This window comes from Myotis daubentonii, chromosome 2, assembly GCF_963259705.1.
Source record: "Myotis daubentonii chromosome 2, mMyoDau2.1, whole genome shotgun sequence".
NCBI lineage: Eukaryota > Metazoa > Chordata > Mammalia > Chiroptera > Vespertilionidae > Myotis > Myotis daubentonii.
In genome coordinates, this window is record NC_081841.1 from 52,193,185 (window position 1) to 52,208,612 (window position 15,428).

At 45.0% G+C, this 15,428-nt stretch overlaps 1 protein-coding gene across 1 annotated transcript in view; it reads left to right on the plus strand.

Moving 5' to 3' along the window:
* SCN8A (sodium voltage-gated channel alpha subunit 8) overlaps nucleotides 1–15,428 on the plus strand; it is a 188,573-nt gene that overhangs the window by 138,975 nt on the left and 34,170 nt on the right. Inside the window, exon 14 of the mRNA XM_059682931.1 lies at nucleotides 7,674–7,912. Coding sequence (XP_059538914.1) covers nucleotides 7,674–7,912 — 239 coding nt within the window. The remainder of the gene's footprint in view (nucleotides 1–7,673; nucleotides 7,913–15,428) is intronic.

Below are 15,428 nucleotides of genomic sequence, written 5' to 3' on the forward strand. Positions count from 1 at the left end.
GAGCCAGTGGGGTCATGTAAGGCATAAAGGAATATAGACTGAAGAACTGTGAAGATAAAGGATGATGGAATCCCATCGCCCCAAAACATACCATCTTTTCCTTTTCAGCTACTTACAACACTTAAGGGTTTTCCCTTAAGGATGAATGTACTGTGCATTTCGATTGCGCCTAGTTCTGCCTCTCCAAGCACTCTCATATAGCCTTAAATACATTTGATGTGTGAGTAGATGCGCTGAAACCCCTCTTCTCCAGCACTGTGCCGCCGACAGCAGCCGCTGTTGAATTGTAGCATGCCTGCAGTGACGTTGCTGTCGGTGCCTGACCTCGGCATTAGGTGGCTCCTCCATGATGCAGTGGGCATGCTCAGGAGCACCTGAGAGCTCCAGTTCCCGCCGTCCCCAGCAAGTGCTAGCTTTCCATCCAACTGGGGTCTGCATCCCAGGCTCCTCTTGCTTTCTTTAGAAGTCGATTCAGTGGCGAAGTTTTCTCTCACAGGTTCTGATTGATTCTGTATGAATCTTCTTCATTTGACTCGTGTTGATTTAGTTGACTTGTCCCATTATAGATCCAGCTTTTTTTTTTCCAATTACAGTTGGCATACAATATTAGTTTCAGTATTCTACATAGTGATCAGACATTACATGACTTACAGAGTGATCACCTGGTAAGTCTAGTACCCGTCTGACACCATACTTAGTTATTTCAGTTTATTGACTATAGTCCCTATGCTGTACCTACATCCCCATGACTGTTTTTATAACTGGCATTTTGTACTTCTTAATCCCTTCACCTGTTTTCACTCAGTGCCCCAACCCCACTCCCATCCAGCAACCGTCAGTTCGTTTTAGGTACCTTTGAGTTTGTTTCTGTTTTGTTTGTTCATTTATTTGGTTGTTGAGATTCCACATATAAGTGGAAATATGTGGTATTTGTCTTTCTGTCTGGTTTCTTTCACTTAGTATAGCATCCTTAAGATCCATCCATTTTGTTGCAGATGGCAAGATTTCCTTCTTTATTATGGCTGAGTAATATTCCATTGTATATATGTACCACAACTTCTTTATCCATTCTGTTACAGACTATTCTTGAGGCCTCAAATTGCCTTCCTTCAGAGTTCAAACACCATACTAACCCAACCATAGCCAGAGTCTCAGATATCAGGAGACCCAAAATGATCCTGGTGTCCTTGAGACAAGTTATTTTTTGAGTCATTGAGTCATTTAAGACCAGACAATACCACTTTGTGAGTGTGTGAGTGTGTGTGTGTGTGTGTGTGTGTTTGTGTGAATGTGTGTGAGTGAGTGTGTGAGTGTGTGTGAGTGTGTGTGTGAGTGTGTGTGAGTGTGAGTGTGTGTGTGTGTGTGTTTTGTGTGTGTGTGTGTGAGTGTGTGTGTGTTTGTGTGTGTGTGAGTGTGTGTGTGTGAGTGTGTGTGAGTGAGTGAGTGTGTGTGTGTGTGTGTGTGTGTGTGTGTTGGGCAGGGGCATCTGCGGTGAAGGGAGAATCCCCAGAAAGGATCTCCCACAAGGAGTGTTTACAAGGAGCTACACTTTCCCCTGCCTAATCTGGAGAATATATCAGGTAAAAACAATACTGAACCTACTGCTTTCAGCCACCTGAACAACTTTAGTTATTCCTGTTTTCTTTCCATCCCATCAGGGTCCTTGCCGATAGAACATATTTAAGCTCTTTGTAGCTTATACTTAAGGGTGCAGGTGATAACTGCAGATCATTTCAAGATAAGAAACACTAGTTTAAGAACCTTGACTAATTTTATCCTTCACTTGAACACCAAGCCAAGATTTATCTGAGTATCTATGGCAGCTGAGAAAGAAAACTAATGACCTCTAAGGCATATTTTATTATTGGCAAAGACATTCAGAGCAGAACTATTGAAGCAATGCAGCAAGTTTTTATTGATTACCTCGGTGACCTAGCACAGGGTTTGGCAGAAGTAGATGCTCAGAAATCCTTGTTGAACTGAATCTTGCTGAGCTTGGAGTGGTGGGGAGTGTTGGTGTGGCAGGGTTTCTGCTGGAGACCTAGTACTTTTGTCCCTGTACTGAGTTAGATCTAAATCATTGGAGCTTTACTGCCTTTCTCTACTCCCTTATTTTCCTGTTCTCCCTCTCCTTTATCTTTCTGTTCTGCTCTACTCATTCTCCACCCACCAGCACACACATAAAATAATAATAACAATAATAACAACAACAACAACAACCCTGGCCAATGTAGCTCAGTGGTAGAGCATCAGCCCACGCACTGAAGGGTCACTGGTTTGTATCTGAGCCGCAGGTTCGTTCCCCCACCCTGCTCTGGGTGGGTGCAGGAGGCAACCAATGGATGTGTCTCTCTCACATCGATGTTTCTCTCCCTCTCTTCCTCTCTGTCCCTTTCTCTCTGTCTCTCTCTGTCTCTCTCTGTCTCTCTCTCTCTCTCTCTCTCTCTCTCTCTCTCTCTCTCTCTCTCCCTCCTCCTCCTCCTCCTCCTCTCCCCCTCTTTTCCTTCCACTCTCTTTAAAAAAAATACCAATAGAAAAAATATCCTTGGGTGAGGATTAAAGAAAAAAATAGATGCAAGGGTAGCTCAGAGGAGACGACTGTAATTGTGTTCCTGGGTAAGATGCCCTTCCAGTTCATTTCCCCTTTTCTAAGCCCTGAAGTTCACATCACTTTTACCTTTACTGCCTGTTCCTGCTCAAACATTCCTCCTATCCCCTCTCCTCGTAGTTGACTCCCTTTGTTAAAACTGATGAGACAACTGCTGTAAGCAAAGAGCGATGAATGGCTGGAGCTGAATAATGTGAAGAGGGAATTACGGACCTTAAGAAAGATCATTCCTGTTTGACCGCTGGTCCCTCTGGATTAAGGGTCGCTAGTTCGCTACAATGTGAAAAGCTAGCGTTGAATGAATAATTGTTCCTGCTTTCCAGACCTTCAGTTAGGAAGCCCTGACATTTTAACCCAAGTATTAAAATTATTATTATTTAAAATCAAAGAAACAGGCTCCTACCTACCTGTTTAAAACTACAGTGGAGCCCTAATGGTTTGACTCAGTGGATAGAGCATTGGCCTGTGGACTAAAGGGTCCCGGGTTCAATTCCAGTCAAGAGTGCATACCTAGTACCTTGGTTGCAGGCTCCTCCCTGGCCCGGGCCCTGGTTAGGGCGTGTGCAGTAGGCAACCAATAGATGTGTTTCTCTCACATCAATATTTCTCTCTCTCTCTCTCTCTCTCTCTCTCTCTCTCTCTCTCTCTCTCTCTCATCAATGGAAAAATATCCTCGGATGAGGATAAAAAATATTTTTTAATAAAAAACCACAGTGGAGAATTCCAGAATTCTGTAAATAATGAGAAAGTCCTGCCTGCTCTGCCTCACCCCTGTCCGGTTGCAGACATGCTCACTGGGATCCAATAAACTCAGCAGAATTCAGTCAGAGGAGCCATCAGCTTTGGGGATATTTCAAAGGCCTAGAGGTGGGGTGTAGGCAGAGAGTAGTGTAGTTTCACTTCTCAAAGCAGAAAAGCCCTGGGAGAAGGAAGGGAAGAGAGTAGGTAAAGTAAGAATGATGACGTAGTGATGGTACTTGGCATTACTTATTCTCGGGTTAAACAGTTTGAAACGCTCCCCTATAGAGGTAGCTGGCTGTAGCTATTGCTGCCACAAAAGACTTACTCATTCTTTTTTTAAAATATATATAATATATTTTTACTAGAGGCCCAGTGCATGAAATTTGTGCATGGGTAGGGTTCCTAAGCCTGGCCAGCAATCAGGGCCAATCGGGACCTTCTGGCTGCCGGCTGCCAGCCGGGGCCTTCCTTCCCTGGCTACCGGCCAGGGCCTTTCTTCATTCTGTGCTGTCCCCTGGTGGTCAGCACACATCATAGCGAGTGATCGAACTCCTGGCTGAACTCCCATGGGGACACTTTGCATATTAGCCTTTTATATATATATATATAGCTTGATTTCAGAAAGGAAGAGAGAGGGAGGGAGAGATAGAAACATCAATGATAAGAGAGAATCATTGATCGGCTGCCTCCTGCATGCCCCCTACTGGGGATTGAGCCTGCAACCCGGGTATGTGCCCTTGACCAGAATTGAACCCAGGACCCTTCAATCTGCAGGCCGACACTCTCTCCACTGAGCCCAACCAGCTAGGGCAGTGGTCGGCAAACTGCAGCTCGCGAGCCACACGCAGCTCTTTGGCCCCTTGAGTGTGGCTCTTCCTAAGCCTTAGGAGTACCCTAATTAAGTTAATAACAATGTACCTACCTATATAGTTTAAGTTTAAAAAATTTGGCTCTCAAAAGAAATTTCAATCGTACTGTTGATATTTGGCTCTGTTGACTAATGAGTTTGCCGACCACTGAGCTAGGGCATACTTACTCATTCTTTTATTCAACTGACAAACGTCAAGTGTCAGCACAGCCACTTCTCTGGCATCTCTCTGCCTTTCCGGTGCAATGGTAAGCTCTGTGAGGATGGGGACTCGCGTTCATCAGTGTTTTCCCAGTGCCTCACAAACTATAGGTGCATAAACATTGTTGAATTGAATTGAGAGAAGCCCCTGCCTTCAGAAACCTCATGGTCTGCCAATGCCACCATCTCGGTGGAATTATGAGGCCCTCTCTGGAAACAATTCCCAGTAGCCCTGAAGTTGAGACCTGTAGTACCCTCTCTGAAAACATCCAGGAGCAAGGTAAGGAAACCCCACAAACCTTTGGACATCTCATCCCCCATGTTAACTCATTCTTCCAAATCAGTTACTTCCCCTATTCCAGGCACGTGAGGCCAGTAAGTTTGCAAAGTTGTGAGTTACTTTATACACTTCCTTATTCACCTGGTGATCTTTTCTAGTTCCTAACATTCTACGTTGTCTTACTTTTGGTGAAATGCAAAAAATCCTGAAGATCTACCCTTTGCTCAGTAAAGGTGGTTAAGAGATATCTTGTATCCCTCTAGGAATCTTCTTGGTGCCCCACAGGGCAGAGAAGCCCCTCTTTGCTGTCTGGTAAAGACTTGGAGCCTAGTCTATATATATAAAAACCTACGTGACCGTTATGACCAGAACAACTGGTTGACCAGTGGCTATGATGCGCACTGACCACCAGGAGACAGGTGCTCAATGAAGGAGCTGTCCCCTGGTGGTCAGTGCACTTCCACAGCCAACCTCCGCCGGTCCCTCCCCCTGGCCGGCAAACCTCCCACAGTCCCTCCCCCCATCCCTCCCCCAATCCAGCAGGCTCCATCTGACAGCTGGCAGGCCCCAGCAGCAGCCAGTAGGCCCCAGCCGACAGCCAGCAGGCCCCGGCTGGCCTGGCCCCAATAGGTCCTGATTGCTGGCCAGGCGTAGGGACCCCACTCGTGCACGAATTTCGTGCACCAGGCCTCTAGTTCGTTATAAAACATTACAATTGTGTCAACTGTCAGAGATGTGAACAGTAGCTGCTTCAACCTCCACGTGCGTGCTGTGCTGGTGAGCAGCAGACATTTGGAGATGGGAGGAGGTAAAAAAAGAAACGGAACCAGATTTCCAAATATGTACTACAAGAATTTATGGAAATAAGAGAACCTTTTCATTTTCTTGCTTTTAGGAGGGGGGGAAGAAAACTAAATTTACCTTGGGAACGGAGGGAGTTCTATGAGGAAGAAGCCAAAGCAAATTTCCTTCACAGACTTCCTTTCCCACGCAGACTCCCACGTGGCGCTTACTGTGGCCCTTAAATCTGAAAAACCAAGGCAACCATTTTCTTAGCAACCAGGGAGCCAATCAGAAACCCAGCAAAGCACCCCATCTAAAATAAAGCCATCACCGCGGGCACCATCCAACTGGTTGGAAAAGGGAAAGTAGACTAATTGAAGGTTTCCATCTTGGTGGTGGTGAAATGTTGGGAAACTTTCCCTTATTCCATGAATGATTTGGTTTTGTCAGAAGAATTGGACAGGGGTGTGTGGGGGTGGGGGGGACGTGGGGTGCCATTATAGCCAACCCTCTAGAACCAATACCGTGCCTCTAAGGATTATCATGCTGACAGGTTTGCAAAGTTACATCTCCTAACATTCTCCAGGATCAAGATCCTTGGACTTTCGGAATCCTAGCTATTATATTTCACACTCAATTTGGGGAGAGCTTTGTTCTGTAGGGCCTTGTGCCCAGGTGGTTGTGGCTGCCAGCTGAATGGCTCTCTGCCTTTAGGGTCCAAGCATCCTTTTTGGTCTTTGCTTTATAAACGACCTTAGAGATCACCTAGTTCAGTGATTTTCAGTCTGTGTTTATCAGAGTCCTAGGATTAGGGAAGTCCCTCAGGAAAGGAATAAGTCAGTTGGACTGGCTCCAAGCTCCTCTTCCTGTCTCAACTAGAGCAATTCCTGGTTTATGTATTTTACATATTGGGGCTTACATAAAATCATGTTTGGAAGAAAACGGGTTCTGTTTCTAAAAGAGACAAACAGAAAGAGAGGGATAAGACAAAAGAAGGAGAGGAAGAAAAAGGAAAGAAGAAAGAGACCAAGGGAAGGAGAGGGGAAGAAGATGAAGCAAAAAGGAAAGGATGAAAGTGGAAAAGGGTAAGAGAGGATGAGGAAGGACGAGGAGAGATGAGAAAGGGGAAGGAAGGGAGAAAAGGGAAAAGGAATGTAACTTAACATTTCTTACTGAAGTATGAATTGTAAACTCACTGACTTATACTTCTTTGGAACATACGAACACTTGGTGGCGTGGTTGATGATGCCGATCCTGCTATAAAGATAATAACAATAGCAAATATTTCAGCAGCACTTAGTATGTGCTAGGGCAGCTGTTCTCACCTGGTGTGCCAAAGCACACTGGTGCACCGCAGGAGTTTTTAAAACATGCAATATCTAACTATTTAATCAGGGGTACTGACCTCTTTTCCCTTAGATTGTCAAATTAAAAAATGACAACAGCCAACACAATGATAACTGTCCAGTGTGAATGAATCAAAATTATACCTCTTTTTTTTGGTCAGATCAGAAAAATATATGTAATTTGGTGTACCGCAGAATTTTAGTCATTGGCTTATGTGTACCATGAGATGAAAATCATTGTTCTAGGGCAGCGGTTCTCAACCTGTGGGTCGCGACCCCTTTGGGGGTTGAACGACCCTTTCACAGGGGTCACCTAAGACCATCAGAAAACACATATTTTTACATATTGTTTTTGTGATTTATCACTATGCTTTAATTATGTTCAATTTGCAACAATGAAATTGGGGGTCACCACAACATAAGGAACTGTATTAAAGGGTCGCGGCATTAGGAAGGTTGAGAACCACTGTTCTAGGGTCTTCTGAGGCACTTTAATTTAGCTCGTTTAAGTCTCACAGGAAATTGAAATCACTCGCTCAAGTTCCCACAGTTAAGTGTTGAAGCCAGTTGAGATTCCAGAGGCTAAGCTCCTGACTGCTCTGCGTGCTCCCAAAACAGATGGGTTGAATTTTGTTTGTAACTAGATCATCATTATTAACAGGGAAGTGACCTGGTACTGATCCTGCCTCCTCTCTCCCTTTGAGAAGGAAAGGGAGGGACACAAGGGAGAGTCTGCACTTTGTCCTCACGTGATCACGGCGATGATGCCCCGTGAGGATCTGCAGCCGTCTCCTTTGTCCCCACACTGGGATTGAGGGCCACCTTTGTTCTTTTTACTCCCTGCAGAGCTGGAAGAGTCCCAGAGGAAGTGCCCGCCATGCTGGTATAAATTCGCCAATACGTTCCTCATCTGGGAGTGTCACCCCTACTGGATAAAACTGAAAGAGATTGTGAACTTGATCGTTATGGACCCTTTTGTGGACTTGGCCATCACCATCTGCATCGTCCTGAATACACTGTTCATGGCGATGGAGCACCATCCTATGACCCCACAATTCGAACATGTCTTGTCTGTGGGGAATCTGGTAAGACAGAGCGCCATCTCCCGGTTTTGCGATCTGAACATGTGCTGCCTGTAGGACGTGTTTTTCTGATACTGAAAGCAGGGGTTTGGTTGAAGAGAAAGTAGTAGTTCATTGGAAGGCAAGTGCTCCCACATATGCCGCGCGCCCCAGCCGCTTCTGCTCCCTGTTGTGACCCCTGGGCTGCTTCCTCCTCCTGCAGAATCGAGAAGACGCCCGCCCGCCCGCTGGGAGCTGCTGGCTGAAAGCCAGCTGTGGTGACGGAATGGGAGGCCTGGCACGGGCTTCAGGAGCCCGAGCCAGGGACTTCCGGGTTCTCCTCGTTCTGCTTCTCACATTGGTTCCTGCATCGGTCCAGCAGATCCCTTTGCCTCTCACCCTCCACACAGTGACAACCACCACACAGTCGGGGAGCTCTGTAGTGCATTCAGTGTAGCTGTAAATTGGCCTGCACGGTCATACTCACACCCAGATGGGGACGGTCTCGGGGACATTTTTAACTCCGCTGGTTTCCCCTCCAGTCCAACTTCCGGGCTGTCATCTAGTTTCCATTCGTTGATCTGTGCCAAGTTTATCTTAATGTTAGCTTAAGTCTTATATGTCATTTATGATATTAATTAGAAGATAATATACACTTTTAAAAAACAGATTACACAACGGATTCTGAGGTCAAGTAGTGATTTGGGGATTATCTGTTTTACTTCTTTGGTGCAAAAATCAGGAGTTGGTTGAATTTTATAGATAGTAAGGAATTAGTTGGGAAGAATCCTCTAGGTCATCCGGGCCTCTTTATTCTTTAGGAGTCGCACCATAGGCATGTCTAATCTAGTTGTTACCGTTTAATTTGAGCATAATCTCTGCCTGGTATATGTTTTTTTCTCCTCCGTTCCTGCCTTCCTCACCCTTCCTGTCCGCCAACTTCTCACCCTCCCTCTCCCTATCCTTCCCTCCCTCCCATCACCTCTGTCTCACTCTCTATCTCTTTCTCTGCCTGTCTCTGTCTCACACACACACACACACACACACACACGTTTCCGCCTTAAGTCCTAATGCACTATTAAAGCGTTATAACATCGTGTTGAGTTCTGATTCTGAAAACACATGTGGCAAGAGCGATCCTGCCCATTGAGTTCCCTGGTACACACCCAAGATGATTCTGTGGTCTGTCCAGTTTCCATGTCTAGGTTAGCTCACTGCTTGATGTGAACTCATATGCAGCCTGATGAAATACCCATAGTCTTTTTTTTTTTTTAATCCTCACCTGAGGAGTGAGGATATTTTTTCCATTGAGTTTTAGAGAGAGTGGAAGTGAGAGGGGGAGGTGGTATGTGGGGGTAGGGACGGAGAAGAGAAACACTGATGTGTTAGATGTTTCTAACATGGGTTGATTGCCTCCCACTCATGCCCCGACCAGGGCCGGGGATTAAACCTGCAACTGAGGTACATGCCCTTGACAGGGAATTGACTTGTCCGAGGGCCAACGCTCTAACCACTGAGGAAACTAGCCAGGGCTGAAATACCCATAGTCTTGAACTATGTCCAGGAAATGTGCTCATTGGCTCTGAAAGGTGCCTCAAGTAAGCTTGCTGTATAACTAGCTGGCCATCAAGCAGAATTTTGAGTCAACCAACAATATTCTATAGATATAAGTTTTATTGTATTAGCCATGAGTTAAGTAATAAGAAATATGACTTGATGGATTTTGTTGGTGGTGGTGCTGTTGCTGCTGTTTTCCTTATAGCATTTTTTCTCTCAAAGTATTTACGGAACAGGTTCTCAATTTCCAAGGGAGTCTGAGAGACCTTTTCACCTACTTCCAGCAGAATGGCCCTCAAACCAGCAAATACCATGGTTTTTCCCTTTCTTAAAAATCTAAAGAGATGTAGGGCCACACCTAAATTCCATTTGTGAGCATTCAGAAGACCTTGCCCAGAACCACTGGTGAAGAAAGAGGATATGAGAGAAGGTCGTAATATTTAGGGACTCCATGAGGCACACCAACCACAACCAGGTTCTGCAATAAGCAAGCACTGGGTGGGGTGGGGTTTCCAGGGGGAAAGTAGGGGTACAATTAGCAATGGGGATGGCGAGTAGTGCGTGGCCAGGATGCTTTGGACTGGCTGATGGGTTACATGTGAGGGCGACGGGAAAGAAATGAAGAATAGTGCCTAGATTTAGGGGGGTAGTTACTGCAGGGGAAATGTCACGACTGAGGAAGGAACAGGTTTGGAGTTTTAAATCAAGAATTCTATTTGGATGTATTCAGAATGAGATGTCTGTTTATTCAGAGTGAAGATGCCAGATGAGGCAGTTGGATATGTGCTGGACCTCGGGGAAACTTGCATTATGAGTGTTTTCTGAATAATAACATGAGCTCAAAAATGTACTTTCCTGCCAATTAACACACGTGCTGAGTTTGGCAGAAAGAACACAGAGTTAGAAGTCAGACGGTTTGGGTTTTGATTCCTGTTTGATGCCGTTTAACCTTAAATAAGCCATTAATTTCTGTCCAGAAATGTTGCAGATCTATAAAATGAGGCTAATACCATGTCATCCATCAGTGGGTGGATTCCAAAGTTTTTGGAATCATGAAAAGTACTCTATAAATCTTAGGAACTGTATTAGTGTAACTCAATAGGAGAACTTTCAAAGGCTTGGCGATTTGGGCAAAGTCTTTGATAGAAACCTGAGAAAAAGAGGATAAGAAAAGGTGAGACTAACCCGATGTGAGCACACCCTTGTCGTCTTGTTGGAATGAGAGGCTTTTCCCACAGCCAGGACAGTGGTTGGGTGCGTCTGTCTGTAGAGCTGCAGAGAGGTGTTTCTGAGGGAAGATGAGAACTGTCTTCTGTAAATCTGTAATCCCTGCCTCTTCTGCCCTCCCCACAAGAAACATCTAATAATAGAAGGAACCTTACAGATAATTCAATCCAACCCCTGTGTTTCTAAAGGAAGTTGAAGCCCAGGGCAGCTATGTGACTTACACAACTTCTGTATTGTTTTTCATGATTTTCTTCTTGCCCTTTTTGCAACCAATTGAACACAACAGTAGGTTTATAAGGTGGTTTTTTAAACAGTCATACTGGAAGTTTCAAGTATAATATACACTTTTTTTCTTTTTTTTTTTGAGAGTAAGTTGCTGACACAGCCTTTCACCCCCGAATACTTTAGTGTGTGTTTTTTATGGACAAGTGCATTCTCCCACAGAACCTTAATTTAACGTCAGAGTCAGGAAATTAACATGGATTCATTGCAGCCATTTAATTCTCAGGCCCCTTCAAGTTTTTCCCATGGGCCCCAGTAATATCCTTTATAACACAGGATTCCGTTTCAGAGTTACAGATTGCATTTAGTTGTCCTCTCTTTCATCTTCTTCAGCCTGGGCGAGTGCCTCAGTCTTCCTTCCACTGTCATGACCATGACACTTCTGAAGACTACAGGCCAGATAGTTTGTAGAATTCACTCAGTTTGGGTTTGTCTGATGCTTCCTCATGATTAGGCTCAAGCTATGCTTTTGGCAGGAATATCACACAAGTGAGGCTGTCCTCTCATTGCACCTGCCCGGTGGCACACACTTTTCATTTGTGTCATTACTGGTGATGGTGACTTGGTTGAGGAGGTGCTTGCCAGGCTTCTCCCCTGTAAAGTTACTCTTTACCATTTATAATTAACTAGGGGCCCGGTGCACAAAATTCCTGTGGGGGGGAGGGGGTGGGAAGGTGGGGGTTCAGCCCAGCCTCCACCCTTTCCAATTGGACATCCCTCTTGCAATCTGGGACTGCTGGCTCCTAACCGCTCACCTGCCTGCCTGCCTGATTGCCCCTAACCCCTCTGCCTGCCTGCCTGATCTCATCCCTAAACTGCTCTCCTCTGTCGGCCTGATCGCCCCTAACTGCCTCTACCTGCCTGATCACCCCTAACTGCCCTCCCCTGCAGGCCTGGTTGCCCCCAACTGCCCTCCCCTGCAGGCCTGATCTCACCCCCAATGGCCCTCCCCTGCTGGCCTGATCTCGCTCCCAAATTCCCTCCTCTGCCAGCCTGGTTGCCCCCAACTGCCCTCTCCTGCCAGCCTGATTGCCTCTAACCCCCTGCCAGCCTGATCTCGCCCCCAACTGCCCTCCCCTGCTGACCTGATGGCCCCTAACTGCCTCTGCCTCAGCCCCCACCACCATGGCTTTGTCCGGAAGGAAGTCAGACGTCTGGAAGATGGCCGGTCGACTGGGTCTAATTAGCATATTACCCTTTTATAAGTATAGATAACTATTTGTGATGAAGGTACTTTAAAACTATCTGAATTTTCTGTTCTTCATTAAATTTCTGATTCACTCCTTTACTTAATTATATCAGTATGGACTCATGGTTTTCAGTGTTATCCAGTGAGTTAGAACTGTCATTTACTTCGATGTTTACACCATTCCAGATTGGGCCAATGGGAGTCCCTTCAGGATGGCTTCTGGGTCCTTTCATCGTGTCCTCATTACTTCCTTGTTTTCTGGTACCACTAGATTTTCCAAGATAATTTTACCTTTTTCCTGCCTCGGGCCTGGAATCAGCCATTTCCCAAGGAGCCCTGGGTTAGTAGAAAATGATATTTAGAAGTGAGGATCTATTGGAGCAATATGCAGGCCTTGGCCCTCTCAGGGCAGGGCTAGCTGCTGCTCTTAAGCTACCTGTACATGCTGAAAACCGTGAGTTCATGCTGTCACTTCCAGTTCCAACCCAGCCCTGCAGGATTCATTCTGGTTTTCTCCTTCCTATGTTTGTAGCTCCTTATCTAACAAAAAGAAACCTGGTTGCCATTGTCTTTAACATGTTAACTTACTTGGTCAGAAGCCACTGTTGCCTCACACTGTTCAGGCTCCCTCACCGGTGTCCTCCAAGTGGACCCCTCCTCACACTTCTTAGGCTCTGACACCTGCAGGCCACCCCACACATTCTTGTTTCCCTCACCCCACTTAGACTTGAACGCCTCACATTGGGCCTCCCCCTACCTGGATCCCCCCGCTTCACCCACTCCAAGCTTCCCCTGCATGAAAGCTCTGCATCCTGCTTACACTCTGATACCCTGTGCTGGGCAGCCATCCTCATCCCAGTCAGCTTGTATTGGGCTGCCCCCCAAGGTGGACCCCCTCTTTGGCCTGCACAGGCTCTGACCGCCCACGCCAGGCTACTCCCGTGCACAGATGCTCTGCTTAGGCCCCAGCACCTGGCACCGGCCTCCCTCCTGGGGACGCCCACCCAAGGGATTTAGGACTGAGCCATTTGAGGGGTTGGGAATATGGAAGGAAGGGCGAAAGCTTAACCTGACATGTAAGTTTACTTTCTGAGATTCTAAGCAAAAAAAGGAAAAAGTTATTGCCCTTCTTTACCAAATACATGTTATCATTTCTTGACTACAGCTTAACCACAGCTTAGCTAGATTTTCAACCAGAAGGAATTGTTTTTATATTTTAATTTTTCTTTCATCTGTGTCCTTGTAGCCGCTTATGCATACCTCTTTTTGAATACTTTTCACAAGTCTGGGGTTTGCTCCAACTAGAAAGATATGCCAACTCTGAATTCAGGACATTCTAGTAGAACAGCAGTTCTCAATCTTTTTTTGGTCTTAGGACCCCTTTATACTTAAAAGAGCTGAAAAGCTTTCATTTCTGATAGTTATATTTGTTGATATTTACCATATTTAAAATTAAAGCCAATTGAGAATATTAAATATTTATTTAAAATCACAATAATGTACCCATTATGTAATTACATGAATAACTTATTTTACGGGATAAAGTTATATTTTCTAAGGAAAAAAGGCATTGTTTGACATTTTTTGCAAATATCTTTCATGTCTGGTTTAATAGGAGATAGTTAGATTCTCCTATCTGCTTGTGTATTCAGTCCTTTGTGAAATATTGTTTTGGCTGAAGCATAAGAAAGAAATCTGGCCTCATACAGTTGCAAAAGGGAGGACCTCATGTCCTCTGAAAAGGTCTTAGGGACCCCAGGTACCCTCGACTACACCTGGAGAACTGCTGCACTAGGACATAAATTCCTAGATGAATATTTGATGACATTCACGAGAGGGACATTTATATACAGTTGTTGATTCATTGCTTACTAGTTTATTCTTCTTTATCTGCTTCAAGAAGCATATCTCAGAGCAAATAAGATTGACATCGTAGGGATAACCATAAATCTACTCTTCTGTTTAAAAAAAAAAAGTCATTTCTTCATACAGCCAATGGTTGCAAATTTGTTTTCACCCAAACCCCAAATGATGGCAGCACACTGTGTGTTGAAACAACAGGGTTGCTGGCCTCTGTCCTAGACATTCGCACCAGGCGTCTGGGGGCGATTCACCCCATTGGAAGGCAGCACCACAGGACTGTGCCACTGTTGATTTTCTCATAGGGACCTCGTTCCCACATACAGATACCCCGTAGTCAGCCAGCCAGTGCTTATTACTGGGCACTTCCTGTGTGTTCCCCAGGAACCAGTGGGACAGCAAATGCAGCCTCTACCTGGGGTGCACCAAGCAGACGAGCATGTCTGTGTAGAGAAACCTTTGATGGGTTTGCACTAAGGGTAAAGTGTATGTCCGGAGTTGACTAGCTGCCCTGACTTTCCCTGGCCTCACTTGGCAGGATGTTTTATCTGTAGATACTTAGCTTGCCCTATGAACTTTGATTTTGCTTAAGTGGATCTCTTCAGGGCATATTTTCTTTCCATTTTAGAACACTGCATCTGCAATGTAGAAAAATGGGAAACCACAGAAAAGTATATGGGCCCCAAAAACTGGTAGCCCACTTAATCTATTTTGATATTTATCCTTCAAGTCATTCTAGGGGTTTTACATTTTTATACATCATTTCAGTATATTTTCACAATATCTGTAATCTTAAGTATTTTTCACTATTTTTAATCCTCTCCTCAGACCTTTTCTTTAACATTTTTCTTAAACTCTTTCATGTGTAAATTTGGTAACCAAGTGGTTATAAGTACTAATTTATTTTCAGTTTTAAATCTATTGCATTTAAAGTCTTCACCTCTAAAAACAAAATGTTTAGTAAGAGTCTGATGTCAGGTGGTCAGCTTGGAGCGAGGGAACTGGTTTGTTCATGGCATTGTACTTCCCTGCTGCCTGTCATGTGACTAAGGCCGTGGGACACAGAGGGCATTGGGCCGCACAAGGTGCTCTGTCAGGCAGAGGAGTGGGAGACAGGTAACAGCGATTCTACAACCTTGTCGAAGTGTGTCCACATTTGAAAAAAGCAGAAAGGGGATACATAAAATGGATAGTGTATACAAGGTGATGAGACTATGGATTTTTTTCCTGTATTTTGTACACTTTTATCAATGTTCTGTTGCTTTACTATTTAAAACAAGAAACCCTGTAGCATATGTTTAAGTTTGATAAAACATAATATCAAATCAGAAATAATGCTGTATTTTCCTAATATAATTATAAAACAACTAGAGGCCCAGTGCATGAAATTTGTGCACTCAGGGGAAGGAGAGTCCCTCAGCCCGG